General features: G+C 47.1%; 1 protein-coding gene across 5 annotated transcripts in view; it reads right to left on the minus strand.

Moving 5' to 3' along the window:
• Positions 1–8,957: 8,957 nt before the first annotated feature.
• SASH1 (SAM and SH3 domain containing 1) overlaps positions 8,958–18,317 on the minus strand; it is a 264,392-nt gene continuing 255,032 nt past the window's right edge. For all 5 annotated transcript variants that reach the window (XM_058666602.1, XM_058666534.1, XM_058666462.1 and 2 more), the window contains 4 exons: positions 16,677–16,790; positions 12,618–13,735; positions 11,170–11,301; positions 8,958–9,246 (listed from right to left, as the gene is read on the minus strand). In XM_058666602.1, coding sequence (XP_058522585.1) covers positions 8,980–9,246; positions 11,170–11,301; positions 12,618–13,735; positions 16,677–16,790 — 1,631 coding nt within the window. In that variant the 3' untranslated portion in view covers positions 8,958–8,979. The remainder of the gene's footprint in view (positions 9,247–11,169; positions 11,302–12,617; positions 13,736–16,676; positions 16,791–18,317) is intronic.

Genomic DNA, 18,317 nt, shown 5'->3' on the forward strand with positions numbered 1-18,317 from the left:
TGTTTTATAGCCCAGCAGGTGGTCTGTCTTGGAAAGAATGTGTATTCTGTGTCTCTTGGATGAAGTTCTCTGTAGGTACCAATTAAGTAATTGGATTCATGATATGGATTAGCTCTGTTATTTTTTTTGTTGTTGAGCTTCTGTTCATTGTTAATCTGTTCATTGATGATACTGGAGTGTTGAAATTACACACTATTATAGCATTAGAGCCTATGTTTCCCTTTAGATCCATTAACAATTATTTTAAATAGCCAGGGCCTTAGCATTATTTATGTGTATGTTTACTTTAGTCACTTCTTGTTGAATTGATCCCTTGATCATCTCTTTTAATGCCTTTTGTCTTTAAGTGTATTTTGTCTGCTATTAGGATTACTACACACACTAGTTTTTCTTTTCTGTTTGCTAATGTGTTCCATTGCCTGGAATGTTTTCCAACCTTTTGCTTTCCATCTGTGTGCTTCTTTGTTAGAGAGGTTTGTTTCAAATATGCAGAAGATAGTTGGGTCTTCCTTTTTGATCCAGTCAGCTATCCTATTTCTTTTGTTTAGATAGTTTAGGCCATTTGAGTTCGTGCTTATTTTTGAAAGGTAATGACTTGGTCCTATCATTTAAACCTAGATTCCTCGCTATTTGCTCTAGTTTTCTTCGTGGCTTTACTAGGAATTTCCCCACCATTCTCTCTTTTGATTTTGGTGATGATTAGGCTCTACTTTTGTGTGTAACATCCTTAGCGTCATTTGTAGGACTCATCAGCTGGTGGCAGAGCCTTACCATGTCTCTTGGCTTGGAAGGATTTGATTTCACCTTCCTGTAACACTGAAAGCTGCTGGTTACAGTGTTCAGAGTTGGAAGTTCCTTTCAGGACGTGGATTTTGTCTCTGCTGGAGTTTTCACTGTTTGGAGGGTCTGTATTGCTGATTCAGCCTTCCTCTTAGTTATTTCCCTAATTAGATTTTCTATATCATCATGATCCAGTTAAGTTAGAGTATATGTGTCCAAATTCTAGCCATTTCTTCTAGATTTTCCAATGTGTTGGCATATACCTGTTTGTATTTCTAATTCTTTGTGTAGCTGAGGTTTCCGTAGTTACTTTTTCGTTCTATCATTGATTTTGAGCTTCCCCTTTTGTTACATGGGCCAATTGTGTATCAATTTTGTGTATTTTTTCAAAGAACAGCTCTTCAATTCACTGATTTTATGTATCTTTTTTGATTCTGCTATGTTTGTTTCTTCCCTATTTCCTTTTTTCAACTAACTTTGGGTCTGAGTTGTTGCAATCCTAGGTCTTCCAGACGCACCAATAGATCATTTATTCGATGCCTTTCTGGTTTCTTGCTAAAGTCACTGTTACGACTTTCTCCCTTACCACTGTCCCAGGTGTATGCTATACGTTTTGATATGTCATCTTCATTCATTTCTGGGAATCTTTTGATTTCCCTTTTGATTTCTTCTGGGACCCACTGTTGGTTCAGTAGTGTGTTGTTCAGTTTCCACATGTTTGCGTATTACCCATGATTTCTTGAGTTGTAGCTTTCTAGCTTCATTTCATGGTGGTTAGAAATAATACGATGTTAGTTTTTTTTAATTTGCTGAGGCTCACATAATGCATAGCATGTGCTCTGTCCTAGTATGGATTTCATGAACTGGTGAAAAGAATGTGTATTCTGCATCTGTGGGATGATATGTTCTATAGGTATCAGTTAGGTCCACTTGGCTCACAGTGTAGATTAGCTCTGCTGTTTCCTTTGTTGATTCTCTGTCTACTTGACCTATGATGCAAGTGAAGTGTTTTAATAGTTTTTTTGTGTGTTCAAGTATATTTTATCTGGTATTAGAATGGCTATACCTGCTTATTTTTTCTTTCTTTTGGAAACATGGATTTGTTTGTGTGGGTGTGTTTAAGATTTATTTTTTTATCGGGAAGTCAGATATACAGAGAAGAGGAGAAACAGAGGAAGATCTTCCGTCTGATGATTCACTCCCTAGTTGACCACAATGGCCGGTGCTGTGTTGATCTGAAGCCAGGAGCCAGGAATTTCCTCCAGGTCTCCCATGTGGGTGCAGGGTCCCAAGGTTTTGGATCCTGGCATGTACAAGGCAAGGACTTTATCCAGTAAGCCACCACACTTGGATTTTTTGGTTTTTTTTTGTTGTTGTTTATTAGTGTTTTATTTTCACTTTCTGTGTGTATCTTTGCTAATAATGTGTATTTCTTGTAAGCAGAAAATACTTTTTAAAAACACATTTAGCCAGTCTGTATTTTCTGATTGGAGAGCTGAAATAATTTATATTCAGAATTCTTATTGTAAGGTAGTGACTTGGTCCTGCAACTTTTCATAAATATTCTCATTGTTAACTTTGGACTACCTTTGTACTTGACTAATCTCTCACTGGGTGTGACTATCCTTCTCTGTTTCTGTGTGTAACAATTTGCTAAGCATCATTTGTAGGACTGGTCAGGTGGTGGCAAATTCTTCCTATTTTTGTTTTGGGAAGTTTTTATTTGACATTTGTGTATAAATGAGTTTTGCTGGATACAATATTCTGTCCTGGCAGCGTGTTTTGTTTAGGAGCTAGACTCCATTCTCGCCTAGCCTGTGGGGTTTCTGATGGGAACTCAGCTGTCAGTCTAAACGGAAGTGCTATGAAGGTCATTTAGCATTTCTCACGTTCCTTCTAGAATCCTTGTTTTCCTGTGGGAGGTTTGACTCTAATGTATCATGGCGAACATCATTTTTGATCATGCCTTTTTGGGGGGGTCTAGGTGCTTTCTCTACTCGGATGTCTTCCTTCATGTTAGGGAATTTGCTGCTGCTGCTTTGCTGCACAGGCCTTTAAACCATTCGGCTTCCACATCCTCAGGAACTCCTAACATATGTATGTTTTGTTGCTTGATAGTGCCCCATGTATCTTTTTTTTTTAAAGATTAATTTATTTTTTATTGCAAAGTCAGATATACAGAAAGGAGGAGAGACAGAGAGAAAGATCTTCCGTCCGATGATTCACTCCCCAAGTGACTGCAACAGCCCGTGCTGCGCCGATCTGAAGCCGGGAACCAGGAACCTCTTCCAGGCCTCCCACACGGGTGCAGGGTCCCAATGCATTGGGACATCCTCGAATGCCTTCCCAGGCCACAAGCAGGGAGCTGGATGGGAGTGGAGCTGCCGGGATTAGAACCGGCGCCCATATGGGATCCTGGGGCGCATTCAAGGTGAGGACTTTAGCTGCTAGGCCACGCTGCCGGGCCCTGATAGTGTCCCATGTATCTTTAACAATGTTTTGAGTTTTTCTAATATTTGTTTCTTGGCTTTTTTTTTTTTTTTGACAGCATGAGATAATTGTAGGGTTTGTATTCTCAGATATTCTTTCTTCAGTTATCCCATGCCTGTTGAGGCTTGTCACTATATTCTACCTAGCATATTGAATTCTTCATCCCTGATATTTCTCTTTGATTTCTCTCAAGAATCTCAATCTTTTTGCAGCTTCTATCATCCACATCATATATGTATTCCTTTATCTCAATAATTTTGGGCAGTCCTTTTTCCCCATTCATTTTTCAGACATTTTATCAGACTCTTCATCTTCTCATTACAATACTTAAGAGTTTTTTTTAAAACATTAATTTTTATTTGAAAGGTAAATTTACAGAGAGAAGGAGAGACACAGAAAAAGATCTTCCATCCACTGATTCATTCCCCAGTAGCTGCACTGGCCAGAACTGAGCTTATCCAAAGCCAGGAGTCAGGATCCCCTCCCAGGTCTCCCACATGGGGGCAGGGTCCCAAGGCTTTAGAGCATCCTCCACTGCTTTCCCAGGCTCCAAGCAGGGAGCTGGATGGGAAGTGGAGCAGCCGGGACATGAACTGCTATGTATGTGCAATGTGAGTGCTTGTAGGTGGAGGAATAGCCAATTGACCTTTGCATGGTCTCCAAGAGTTGTTTCTTTTGGGGGAGTCATAATGCCTTCCTTCTTGTTGTGTATTTCTGCATTGAATTTTATGCATCTGTAGAAACATTTGATTTTCTTATCTGATAATTTTGTATCTTTGAATTATGACTCTGTTGGTTGGAATTGAAGTTCAGATGTGATTCAGGCTGAGATCAGGGTTCTGTGGCTAGTGTTCAGTTATGCAAAGTCCAGGGTGACACCCAAGTTGAGCATGGTGAATTGTCAACAGCAGAAAAGGAATAATCCTGAAAGCTAAGCACCACCTTACCTTCTGACTTTCATGGTGATCAATGCCTGGGCTGAGCCCACTGGCTACAGCCCTCACCCACAACAGCCCATGAGCCCATGAACTACCAGAGGATCTCTGTGGTGCCCATGTCAGAGCAGAATCCCGCGATAACACACTATGGGCAAGCTATAGTCTCTTAGTCTTTGACGTCAGACATGTTAAAGGTCCAACGATCTGGCTATTTGCCGCTCCCTATTGTGCAGGGACTGAAGTCCCACAATTTTTGTGCTAGGGACTCATGGTCAGCAGGAACTGAGCATCTGCTGGGCCTGTGTGCCCACGAAGAGCAGCAGTGTTGCTGGCACCAGCTGCCTGAGTGCTCAGCCTTGCCCCAAGCCTGAAACAGTGTGAACTGTTGTGTATGTGTGTGTTCCAATGGGTGTGCAACCCCCTGCCAAGCTACCAGCACAGTCTGTAGGGAGTGTCAATATATTCCTGTTTTTTAAAAATTTATTTATTTTATTGGAAAGTCAGATATACAGAGAGGAGGAGAGACAGAGAGGAAGATCTTCCATCCAATGATTCACTCCCCAAGTGACTGCAATGGCTGGTGCTGTGCCAATCAGAAGCCAGGAGCCAGGAACTTCATTCTGGTTCTCCGTGGGTGCAGGGTCCCAAGGCTTTGGGCTGCCCTTGACTGCTTTTCCAGGCCTTGAGCAGGGAGCTGGATGGAAAGTGTAGCTGCCGGGATTAGAACCGGCACCCATATGGGTGCATTCAAGACGAGGACCTTAACCATTACACTATCGCGCCGGGTCCCGGATATGTCCCTGTTTTTAAATTCCCTAGTTGTTCACATCTACACATGCTGGGGTGTTGTATCTATCACATACCTTCACTGACCTTTAGATGGCTTTATCCCCTATTTGGTGCAGTCCTCCGTGGTTGGTGTAAGCGGAGTGAAGGAGTCTTTCCCCCATGATTCATGGACTCGCCATCCCCCACCCTGTCTCTAATCTGAGCCCAGTCACTGTGGGCCTTCAGACTCTTTATTGGGCAATATTGCCCATGGTACTGGGTTTCATGGTTAGCGAATGAAAAGCTGTTCCATGGTCTCTGACTTCAGAATGGTACTGACTCTTGCCTGCTCCGGGTACTCGGTTGAAGAAATGTGATCCTCCTACACAAAGATCTAGGGACAACCCTCACCCCCATTCCAGCAGCAGACCAAGCCTGAAGTTAGTGCTATTAGGTTGCACATCAGAAAACATCACCAGCAGGTGCCCTCACCTGCCCAGTGAATGGCAGATTCTCCCCAGCTGCCAGAGGCGTTTCTGCTGGCCACACATGGCTGTATCTACACGTCTCCACCGTGTCTCTCAGCTATCCAGTGTTTCCCCCTCAGGAGTCTCTAGAACTTTCCTCTGGGAAGGTGCTTCTGTTTCTCTGCCACCAGCTTCGCCTGGTCACAATGGACAAGTCTCTTCCCGTTTCAGCCATCTTGCAGTTTCTCAAGTTGCTTAATTGCTTCAACATTCAGATTGGTCATTTTTTCCCTCTGTAGTGGAAGGCCTAGGTTCTGTTACCATCTACCCAAGGGTTGTTGGGCAACTTAACCCTCCACCTGGGCTGTGATTGTTCATCTGAAAATCATGGGCTTAGACTGCAGATGATGTCTAAAAATCTCTGGATTAAGGTGCTGTGGTATCTGACCCGTTGCACATTTTAGGGGTAGGGGAAAGCCAAAAATGGGTAGAGAAAAATCTCCATGAATGCCAAACAGTATACGCTGAAGATGTGGTTAGGCTATTTTCACAGCACGAGTAATTTTATAATTGCATTATGGATCCCTTTATCATGGCTACTCTATTCATTTGCAAAACACCCCAAAAATGAACAAGACGCATTTCCAACTGAAGAAATTTATTTTTTCCCTAGGTACATAGATGACACAATTATAGACAAGTTTTTGATACACAGGAAAACCCTTCTGTCCACCTTTATTTTTGCTAAATCAATCATCACAATAATTTTTTTTTACAGTTTTTAAAACAATACATAGCTTTCTTGAGCTGAAGCAATTGCAAGAACATACTGGTACTGGTATATTACAGCTACTTACAATGTTTAAGAACAGCAATGGAGAAAAATAAGTTATTTAAATATTGATTTCATATACAGAAAGTGCAATGTTGTTAGTTGTTATATAACTTGCTTGACTGTTTTCTCTATCAATTTGAAATCAAGGTAACTTGGATTTGGGCTATTATATATATATATTTTTTTTCTTTTCTGAAAATAATACAGTACAGACATGCAGCAGTGACTTGGTGAGGAGGCCTCCTTTGCTGCAGTCCCGAACGCCAGCTACACTCTCTCAGGAACTGCTTTCAGCAAAACGAGTAGTTTCCAATTTCACCCGCCCTCGGGTTTAGGATGGAGGAAAGGGCCTCTGGGAAGGGCGGGAAAAGCTCTCCTGGTTTTTTGGTGGGAATGAAAGTGGAAGTAGGGGCTGGCTGCGTTTCGTTCCAGACAGCCTTGAAGTAAAAACGCTATCCAATGTCACGAAGCTTCCTAAGGCAGACACGCCGCCCTCCCAGCTTTCCTCTGTGCTCCCCAAAGATGGCAACTGTGTGGTTACTTGCAGTTCCATACCCGGTGTGCCTGATGGAAACTGGAGCTTGCGAGAGCCCTCACCTGCCTACTACAAGGCCCCCAAATGGCCCCTCATCACCTCAGTCAAATATCACGCACAACATTCAGGTTTCTCTCAGACCAGATTGAAAGTTCAAAGCAAAAGATGACCCTCCCCCCCAAAAAATAAAACCCCACTAAAGAGAGATATATATATATATATAAAAATATAAACACAGTAAAGTAAAAACCACCTCAGATCCATCAGACACTGCCATTAAACACTACTTCATGGTCCCTGAATTTGATTTCATATGCCAAGGCAATGGTTTCTAAAGAATTTAAAAAAAATGGGGTTTGGTATTCTCAGAAACTCCAAATCAGCAACTTCCCTCTTCTGCTCTTATTTCTCCTTCATTGGAAATCCTACACTGGCAGTGAGCCAAAAGTGGAAAAAGGACAGGGGGTCTCTCCTTCGCTATCTGCTCTGTGCTGTCGTGGGGTCTGCTCAGCTGTGAGGAGAGCTGGGGGAAGCGGGGGGGTCTGGCGCTGCAGCCCAGCGCATGACATTGGTTCTAATCCCCACAGCCTCTCCGCCTTCCGGATGGGCTGTGCCTCACCCTCCGAGCGGCAAACTCACGCTGACTTTAAGAGTTCAATAGAAACTTGGCAGCATTCCTTTTTAGTCTACATTTCCAAAACTTCTTCACATGGCAACTTACAGAAGGTGAATGTTGTTGAAGAAATATACTTTATGTACCAATGCATCAAAGAAAAAAAATCCATACTTCCACAGCGTCCTTTGCCTCAAACATAAAGGATATGCTAAAGATGAATGATGGCTTTGTAATGAAAGGATTACCCTCCCTGCTGCCATGAGTGAAATTAGTTCAGATGGGACGGCACAGAGCTTGTGACCAAAGTCTTGTGTTCCAAGTGTTTCTGTTATAAATGATCACCTCTGATACTTAAAATAGTGTTTATCATGTCAGTGTAAATGAAAATCATTTTATAAGTAATAAAAACAATAGTTGTCTAAATTTGCTGTTTGCTAGAAAAACCAGATACCAGACTACAAAAATATATAAGTTGGAATCAGTTGGAAAATAATTTAAAAACCTGCGCATACTTCACTACCTCTGCCTAACGTGGCTTGCTGGGTCTATAATGAACCCAGTAAAGAAAAAGGTACCTAGAAAGAAAAACAAGGATGAAGCTACCTTAATTATTTTAAATTGAAAAAGCTGAAACATTTTTAGAAACTACTTCTGCAATAGGCAATCTGAGCTAACGATGGAATTCATGCTTTACAATGGTCAGGTTTCTAAGTCAATACTGCAGTGGAACCACTACTACACTGATGACAACAAAGGCAGCTACTCACAGTGCAAACCCTCATTATCTCTGTCAGTTAGATACCTGGTCACTGGGTTTGTTTAAGAACTAAAAGCCAACATGGATTATGTACCTGAAAAACACCTCTACAACAGTAGGCCATGTTGGAATGAAACGATCAGGAAAGCCCATTTTTGTTGAAGACATCACAGGCATGTTCGAATGGCAGTCGGAGCTGGAAGTTTGGAACTATGATGATGGGTTTGTGGACATGAGTTAGATAAATGCTTAAAAGCTCATATTAAGGCAAATAAAAGCTGATTGCTAGAAAGCAATGATTAAAATGCTCTTGTTTATCTAAAGGAGAACAGGACTGGTTTTCTTGTGTTACAGCCACGATGTTCTAACTCTTGAGCCTGTGAGCATGGTCAATAGCGTGTAACTACTCCCACGTCTGTTACTTTGGCCTAGCTAAGCCCGTCTGGTCCTCGGGCATGCCTCAGGAGGACCAACAAGGTTAAGGGCACAGTGAGCAATGGGCTGGGCTGTCCCACCCTCTCCTCCAGGCCCTCTGCCACAGCAAACAGAGACAGGCACAACATCCGCAGCCGGTTTGCATCATGGTTCTTCCATGTTCTGAAAATCAAAGTAAGTGCTTGTCTTTGTCTTTGGGGGTCAAAGAGAACCACGCTGGTTTCCTTCTGGAGGAGGGGACCTCCGTCCTCCATCCAAATTGCCCACTCTAGTGGGCCACGTGCTGAGTCCAGAACTGCATCTCTCAGCACAGTGAGAAGGGTGTCTTGTCCGGAGAGGCCCAGGCCCGGGGAGCTGGCTACACGGTGGCCTCGGGCCCTGGGGGCAGTCTGAAGAGCCTGGCTGCAGCCACGAGCTTGCGGATGTGCCGCTCCTCTGTGATGCCGGCTGCCTGCAGGCAAGTGGGAGAGAGAGAAGGCACTTGGCTCAGTGTGCTGACCCCCGCGGCAGTGAGGGTGCTGGTGTACATGGGCAGGCCGATGGAAATGAGCCAGTCGGACACGGAGGCGATGCTCCCAGGAGACACAGGCTTTCGGCAGATTTCCGTGAGGCCACCGCTTGGGATCTGGATGGACAAAGAGAAGCAAGTGAGGAAGGTTTGAAATATGCCATTGGACGGCCATGTTTTAGGACCCCAAGAATAATGACACAGCGCGGCCTCCATGACGATGCTTCAATCAACCAAGGGATGAGAGGGGTTGGAAAACAACCACTGCACATGGCCAATCTCCCTTGTCATTATTCCCTACAAGGCAGTGTAACTCCATCCACAGGGCCTTGCGGTAGGTATTGTTAAGTCTTAGAGATGACTGAAGGTACTTGGATGTGTGCAGGTTCTCTGCAAAGAATACATCTGTTCATTACCTTTTGATTGAAAAATAAATTCCCTTTATTTGAAAAGCAGCGCAAGAGAGACAGACTCCTTCCATGGGCTGATTCACTTGTCAAAAGAAAGCCCACAGCAGCTGGGGTGAGGCCGCAGCCAGGAGCCATGAACGCCACCGAGTCTCCCAAGCAGATGGCAAGGACTCAAGTACTGGAGGCATTAGGTGCTGCCTCCCAGGGCTGACAGCAGCAGGAAGCTGGGCTGGACCTCCACCCAGGAACTCAGAATGTGGGTGCTCCAGGCAGCACCCTAACTGCTGCACAGCGTCTGCCCCTAGGGTTCCATCTTGTATTAGGGATTAGGACACACATGGACTTGGGGGTTCCTGGAACCAATTCGCCAAGGACATTTGGCAAAGTGATTGCATTGAAGTACTGCAATTCCAGAGTAACATAAAAAAGTGACAAAGCTAGGCCATGTCACAAGATCAAGGTCAGCCATGGAGAATTTTTCTCAAACTTAATAAATCACAGTGGGTTTCCTTGAGAATTTAACAGGGGCATTCTATACTCCTAAAAATCTAATTAAAGTTTGAAAACATTTCCACAATGCGAGATCAGCTAAACTACAATATACTCACCTAGAACACTTTAAAATACTAACAGAAAATATTCTTTGTGGACAAGGAATACTTGTGACAAGATAACTGAAAACCATATGGTTTCAAAATGGACTTTGAGAACAAGCTTAGTGGGTTAAGTCCCCACTTGGAATGTCCCCATCTCATATCAACTTGCTGGTTCGAGTTCTAGCACCTCTGCTTCCAATCTTGGAATGTGTCCTGGAAGGCAGACAATGGCTCTAAAGCTTAGGACCCTGTCCCCAAATGGGTGACCCAGGCCAAGTTTGAGCCTCTAGGACCTGGGTCTGGTCCGGCCTTCACTTGGGGAATGAAGCAGTGGATGGAAGATCTGTCTGTCTGATTCTGTTACTGCGCCTTTCAAGTAGATGAAAACAAATGTTAAAATGACACATCTAAAAAAAGTACTTCCTCTGTTACACATGTACAGCAAAATATTCTAACACTGACATTCAAAATTCCATATATCTATGGTACTTAACACATTTTTAGGCTTGTATACTAGTGGAGTGGCTGATCTACTTAACAAATGTATTACCTCACATACCATGATTTCATGTAGAGAACTCCGATTCTAATAAATATTCTGCCTTAGCAATTTCCAAGTACATAATGTACTAACTGTTCTCTTTTTGTACAGGTTTTTAAAAATTATTTGAAAGGCAAAGTCACAGAAAGTGAAGGTGGAAGAGAGTGTCCATCTGCTGCTGCTCTTCCCAGGTTACTATCAAGGAGCTGGACTGACAGTGGACCAACCAACACTTGGATCAGCATTTTATATGGGATGCCGGGGTCTCTCTCTCATCAATCTGCCTTGGAAATCTTTTTTTAGACAATGTTTTCATACTGCTGGAACCGTGGAAAGTGTCCCCCCCACCCCATCATGGTTGACCCCTCTCCGGGGGGGTGGGGGGCGGCTCCTTTCTGCAGCTGGAAGAAGCCTTCCGAGAGCTCAGCCCGGAACTGCAGAAGCCAGTACCCTGCAGCACGCTGGGCAGGGACCAGAAGCCTGTGTTGCTCACCGCCATGCGGTGCTGCTTCCGGAGCAGCTTCACCCGGATCTGGTCCAGGTGGGTGGCAATGTCCCTCTCGGGCTGCTCCAAGTCCTCGGCGTATCTCTGCACCAGGGCTTCGGGGATGCCACAACGGCCGTGCTGCAAGGAGAAGGCACGGGGCATGAGCGCCACCCAAGAGAACACAGACCTCGGGTAGGACCAGGCTGTTGGCGTCAGCCAAGGATCCCCCCAAGTTCTGACTAATCTTACAAGTACTAACGAGCCCTAGGAGAGTGTTTTGAAACCCAATGAAAGGAGACCGCAAGTGATACAATTGGGATAAGATCGGGCTTCTGAACTTGGATGTTTTGAAGCCCAAACTCCTAGGTTGGTGGCTCTAACAGCGGAAATGCAATCCACTTCTGGCGTGTAGCCCTACAGAAGGTTTTGTGCTCCAGGGATAGCATGCTCAGGGAAGATGACGCCCAAGGGGGTTGTCAAAAAGCCAAGGACCCCCTTCACGCATGCTCCAGCAGAGCCACCCTCAGCAGACCCCAAGCCCAAGGGGCTGTCCTCTCTCGCACTTCCTAAGCCGTGAGCTGAACAACCCCGATCTCACTGAGGTCAGCATCCTGGGTGTATCGGTACAGAGCAGCCGGCCTGCAGCTTACGGGCCAGGGCGTTCGCCTCTCTCGGGCCTGTGTGATTCATAGCTGAGGGTTAGACTCCTCCTCCCCAGAAACTCTTCGTTCTGTCCGCCCCTTGTAAAGAATGATCACAGCCACACACGAGACCAGCTTTCTGCAGCAGATTTCTCATGCATTCAAGAAGTATTGAGGAGGCAGAGCAGCCTAAGGCATTCAGGGCAGGAGGATGCAACTTATAAGGAAGCATGCATTTTCAGGAGTTACGCAGCTACGTGTCTTATGGATTTGTCTCTAACGCCGCTTTGCGAGTGGCACAGCACATTGTTTCTCTTGAACGAGAAATAACTTCTTCGTATAGATCGAAGTGTTTTTGGTACAGTGGGGGTATACAGTGGGGGTTCTCTGTATTATCTGCTCTCCCCTCCTGTCTACAGAGACGTGAGCAGTACAGTTCCTGGGTCACAGCTGAAGGGGACTGTGAATACTTTCCTGAGTATGTTCACATTCATTTGATTTAATCACCTCACTGTGAGGTGATTACAGAGGTTTAATACAGGGAAGTGAAGAGGGAGAAGTCTGATCAGGTGAGCTGTGGACACTTAGTTCTGCTCACAAAATCGCTCCTTTCAGGACCCAGTTAGGCTGTGGAAGGCCCTCTCTTCAGCGTTTAGCTGGCCTGGAACTACAAGCCAAAGCCAGGAGCTCCCCATGAGGTTCTGTGTTAAACCTAGAGCCCATGCTCCCGAGCGACGTCAGGGCAGTGGCAGGGAGTGTGTGCCACCGCCTAGCTGCCTCACTCTACAAGCACAAAGACCCGGCCCCAGATACCTTGTCGGAATAGGGCTCCTCCGTGAGGTCTATACCCTCGGCTTGGAGCTTGTTCTCCGTGAGCGTCTCCAGGTCAGCTCCCCGGGGGCAGGAGATCTTCCTGCTCAGAGCTGAGCCCAGCCTCACGCCGTGCTCCTGCAAGCTGGCACTCTCCGGCAGCTCCGAGAGCCAGGGTGGCGGCCGGGCGCTGGTGGGGCTGCCAGGCTCCTGCATCTGTGCTGATGGTGGCCTGGGGGCCGGTGAGGGGACACTGTCGCCGGGCCCTATGGGGCTGGGCAGGCTGCCCTTCTTGGCTGGCAGGCAGGGGGCATCGGGGCCTGCAGGAGTGGGGTGCAGCCCATTGGCCAGGCGCTCTCGGCTCTTCTTGGCAGGCACGGGTGGGGGCTGTGCAGGATGTCTGGGCTGTGCTCTGGCCTCGGGGGCTCTGTGCTCAGTATCTACCCCTTCTTTGGTGCCCGCGGGGTGGCTGGTTCCTTCCAAATCTTGTCCCTTCCTGGGACCCTCGAGAGACGTCCTTGTGATGCTATGTTTAGCGCCAGGAGGCTGAGCATCAGAGTTTCTGGGCACGCCCGGGGGAAGCACCGAGGCCTGGGCAGGGGCCACTGCCGGGCTGTCTGGCTTCTTGGGAGTGATTTTTGGGGGCTCAGAACAGCGCTTGCTTTGAGTCTGTGGCAATGCGGGGCCAGCGGTCAAGGCCTGCTCTGGCTGCTGAAGCTTGGCCGCAGGGTCGGCTGGCTTTCGGGGCACTTCCGGCGCGATCCGTGGGGTGGCCTGGGTCATGTCTGGCTCTCCTTGCAGATTGTCCAGGGAGTGGGACCGGGGCCACGTCTCCACAGTCTGGGGGCCTTCCAGGGTCTCGAAGCTTCGACACATGGAGACTGGGAGGCTCCTTCGGTTTCTACTGGCCCCAGTGGAGGCCAGTGGGGCACAGGCTTTAGGGGCACACGGGGTGAGACCCCAGCCCAGCCTGCCCCCTTCCTCCTCTCCCTCCTTCCGGGCATCAGAGACTTTTGTCAGAGGCAGCGTCGGGTAGTTGCCCCGTGGAGTCCTGCCGAAGGACTTGAGGCTGCACACGGTGGACGGCTTGGTGGGGAGGAGGCAGCTTCTGCGATTCTTGCCTGTGGAACAAGAGGATGGCTTTATAATCATGTTTTAAAAAGTGGATCAAATGGATGCTAGAATAATGGAAACTTTGGATTTCCATATTCCTTTGTTGAATTGGAGTATGGTGGTGCCCATTTTTAGAATGAGTTCTTGGTCTTATTAAACTCAGGGTGACAAATTAACTGGTTCTTTAGGAAGGAGATACATGCACAAGGCCATGAAATAAACCTAGGTGTAATGTCTGTTCCAGCTTGCACTTGGTGAGAGAGGCTGATCACCCATAACCTATTACAAGCCACACTAACAGCAATTCTGTCTGGCGAACAGCTTTTCAAGGCCCAGACTGACGGGAAGTAGACCAGCTGTGGAAGACTCCACATATGGCGCCCCCTACAGGGTGATCAGTGCACACTCAAGTCACGTCTTCGGTAAAGCTGCTCCCAACCAGCATTCAGAAATGTAAATAGGCTGAAGTGAAAGTGATTTTCACTTTGCAAAGAGACAAATTAGAAAACACATGGTTCCAGGTTCCAGGAAAGAGTATCTTGCGCTAGAACAAGCTGCCAGCGGTAGGTAGTTAGCCCAGCAGTGAAAATGCTATTGGGATGCCCGCGTCCTATGCCTCAGTGCCTGGCTCCAATCTCTGCATTTCCACTCCCCACAGAGCTTCCTGCTAACATACCTCATGAGTCAGCAGGTGGGGCCCTGCTACCCACGTGGGAGACCCAGATTGGGCTCCTGGTTTTGGTCTGACTCATCCCTGACTGTTGCAGGCAGTTGGAGGAGTGAGCCAGCAGACGCAGAGGTTTGTCTGTCTGTCTGCGTCTCACATAAAAATACAAAGAAATGTCAGGCTGATAGCAAGTTTGAACCAGGTATCGTCTATGCATTTACTGATGGCTGGTTGATGCTAACTGCTGCTCTGGATGAACGTGCCTGGAAACGCACAACCTGCAGGTCAGACGACTGTGCCGCACGCTTTGTTCTCAGCAGTTTAAACACACATGGGTGTGTGTGTCTGTTAACGTGTCTGCTGGGTGAGATATGTATCCTAAGCGGGACACTCGTGAGCCAAGTGATTCTATCACTCCAGGCCTTTAGAAGAAGGAAAATCCTAAACCCACACCAGGTTTAGGAGAGACACAGAAGTGGCTGGCAAGAATCTCTGGAAAGCCACTCTCCCGGGAGTCAGGGTTTTCTTTGTAATCTATTGTGCTGGTCAACATTTTAGATTAGAATGTGAGCATCTCCCCCTAAAGGAATCTCCCCTGTTTGTTAATAAGCAGCATGGAGAATCCAGGCTGTGGACAGAACTGATCTGCAGGGCGGGGGAAAGGGCTGGGTTGTGCCCACCGAAAGAGGGAAATGGTACTTGCAGAACACGGAAGGGTTTCTCTGTGGAAACTTCTGTTTGCTATATGGATGAGGGAGGAGAGGGAGGAGGGCCCTGGGGCTGTGGGAATACACTTGGTTAACAATCGACAACGAGGACAACAGACCTCTTCCATGATGTCATGACTTTCCAACCAACCCAGATTATATTAAATGCATCATGTCAAGCCTAATTCTAGCCTCTAGGACTGATGGGTAACAACTGCAGCCCCCTCAGACATTCTGCTACTCACTGATAAGACCTAAATCAACCCATAAAACTCTGTGATTGGCAAAGCAGAGACGTGGTTAAATGTCCCCGGTTACAAATAGGAATCTGAGCCCTCAAACCCTATCCACCTACAAAGCCCTTGGGCAAAATTTGAAAAACATGGCTTTCCTTTTCCTTACTTCCTAACACAAAATCCTGAGTGAGCTCTGGTTTCACACTCTGTGCATACTGCCAGATGGGTATGGTCTGCCTGCTATTAATCCAGTTCTTCAGCAGGTGCACCTCGCGTTTTTGGGGCACTGACATTCTGCCAGTGAGTCGTGAAATCCTGAGCCACTTAGCACAGCTGGAACTCATATGCTCAACGTACCGGGATCTGGAAAAGCTATTACCAGGGAAAACAGCCCCTTCAGGCATCTACAGGAGGATTCTCAAGTTGATAGAGACTGAATGGATTTTCCATCTCTTCTCTTGATTGGGGCGCTATCTGGATGTGAGGGTTTGGGGAGGGCTGTACAAGAACCCTGGGAGTGAGTGGCAGGACCCCTGAATCAAATTAGAAGGTCACCCACCACATGAGCCACTAAATTGATTTCACAACCTACTAATGAATTACAACCAGCAGTTTATAAAATCGGCTTCAGTAGGCACTCAACAGACAGCCTTACATGGGTCACTAGATAGGATTCCATGGCAGCTCAAATGAGCAGACCTGGGCATTTTTCATAATGGTCTTCAAGTGGTTCAATGGAGAATGAGGTACTGGAGCAGTGAGAACCTTCTTACACTATAATGGGAATTTGAGGATTGTAAGAGGAAACCGTAGACCCTCCTGGGGACATTCAGTAACCTGACCCCAATCCACTTAAAACTCTTGTTTCACAGGTAAGCTTTTTGAAATCTCTCATTAACTGCTTCCGGTTGTTGGCATAGGGAAGCCACAAACACAGCGTGTGGCCTCCATCATCCTATGGCAACCGCCTCTCAACTTGGGCAATGCAGCTGAGGCAGGCAAGGCCCCCCGCTGGTGTGCTTGATGGATGGATTGTCTAGTGAATTGTTCTTGTGGTCTTAATCGTTCCCAGTACCCAAATGCTGGCTTTTATTGGTAAAAGAAAAGGGCACTTGAGACCTACAGTTTTGGTTTTACAGCTGCAAGTATTTTAGCTGGGATTTATTAACCTCGGATGGGCAGCCAGCGGGAGGGAGAGAGGGAAGCTGACTGGCAGGGAGAACTGGAAAGAGGACAAGAAGGGAAGGGTGACCACGGGGTTCCTAACCGTGACAGAATCGTCGTGTTGCAGAAGGAAACCCAGTCTGGTCAAAGCAGGTGCACAGATGGGCCGACATACCATTCTCCAGGTTCTCACTGCTTTCATAGCATCCGGAGTCTCGGGGCGAGTGTCCGGTCAGGCCCTGGCTGTCCACCAGCAGCTTTTCCTGGGAGCCCGACTGGTCACTGTTGCCTGTAGAAGGCGAACACAGGGAAAGGAGTCACGGGTGGGGCGGAACAGGTGGGGAGCAGGGGCTATGACGTCAGCCAGATGCTGTCTGTGGTTCCACTGGATGACTTGAAGCCTGCTGCTTTTAGAAGCGAACCAGTCATCTGGAAGCAACTTGGATCAGAATGAACTAATGAACAGACAGGCTGATGGGGATGAGCTAGGAGGCGAGTCTCATGAGGAAAAGGAGGCAGCAGTGTTCACCGCAGTGCCAGAAAGCTGGGGAGGAGCGAGAACAGTGGCCTTGGCCCCTGCTGGGGGCGTCCAAACACAGAGAGGTCACAGCCAGAAACAACGGTGTGTGCTCGGTCACATAAGACAGAATCCAAGATCATATTTTCTACCTGAAATCACTAGTTGCACCCGCCTGATTGCACTGCATTCTTTTCCTTTCTCTTTAACCCACTGCCTACCCTAACCACATCCACAAAGATTAATCAATAAGCCAGAAATGCGATGCCATGTCTCAGGTTACCAGCATAGCCACGTGGGGAGACAGATGCCCGTCCCTGCACACAAGCTGGCCGTTCCTACTGTCTGCTCACCACTTCCTGTTGGCGCTTCTCCTATGGAAAAGCATTCTAGAACACAAATTACGGCAGGGACCAGGGTCCTTAAGTTAGAATTCCAGGTTAACCGTGCTCTTTTTAAAAGACTAGTGAAAAAGAAATCGGCTAATTGGACAAACGAGAGCAATGACTGACTCCCTCCCCCATGGAAATGTCTGGAACGTTGTAGAGTGATGTCCTCATTGAGCTGAAGTGCCTGTGGCTTTGGCGTGGCCTTTGTTCTAGCCCAGCATGTTATTCAGAAAAATGAGACTAACAGAATGAGGGTTTTAAGCTATCCGTGGCAACCCAGGATGAAGAGCTGGTGCGGTCTGTCCCTGGCGACAGCAGCTGAGGGGACGCAGTGGCCAACAGACTCCACCAGGCTGGCTCCAAAGGGATGGGAGTGCGACAGATAGCCTGCTCCTGCTCCCTGCAGCCGCATGGAGCGCGTGACGTGTTGGCCTCTTAGCAGAGCCCTTCTGCGGCAGACACAACTGGGGACCAAAAGTTCTTCCAGACAGAGGATTCATCCCATTACTAAAATCTACATTCAAATCATAAGAAGTCCGCACAAAGTCTAGAGTCAGGGTCTTGGGTAAAAGGAGGTAGGCTGGGCCTGGCGTGGTAGCCTAGTGACTAAGGTCCTTGCCTTGCACGTGCCGGGATCCCATACTGGCACCAAGTTTATGTCCCAGCGGCCCTGCTTCCCATCCAGCTCCCTGCTTGTGGCCTGGGAAAGCAGTCGAGGACAGCCCAAAGCCTTGGGACCCTGTGTGGGAGACTCAGAAGAAGCTCCTGGCTTTGGATCGGCTCAGCTCTGGCCATCGCAACCATGTGGAGAATGAACCAATGGACAGAAGATATTTCTGTCTCTCTTTGAAAATCTACCTTTCTAATAAAAATAAGTAACTTGAAAATATGTTGGTGGAGCAAAGGATGC

This window comes from Ochotona princeps, chromosome 1, assembly GCF_030435755.1.
Source record: "Ochotona princeps isolate mOchPri1 chromosome 1, mOchPri1.hap1, whole genome shotgun sequence".
NCBI classification, from domain to species: domain Eukaryota; kingdom Metazoa; phylum Chordata; class Mammalia; order Lagomorpha; family Ochotonidae; genus Ochotona; species Ochotona princeps.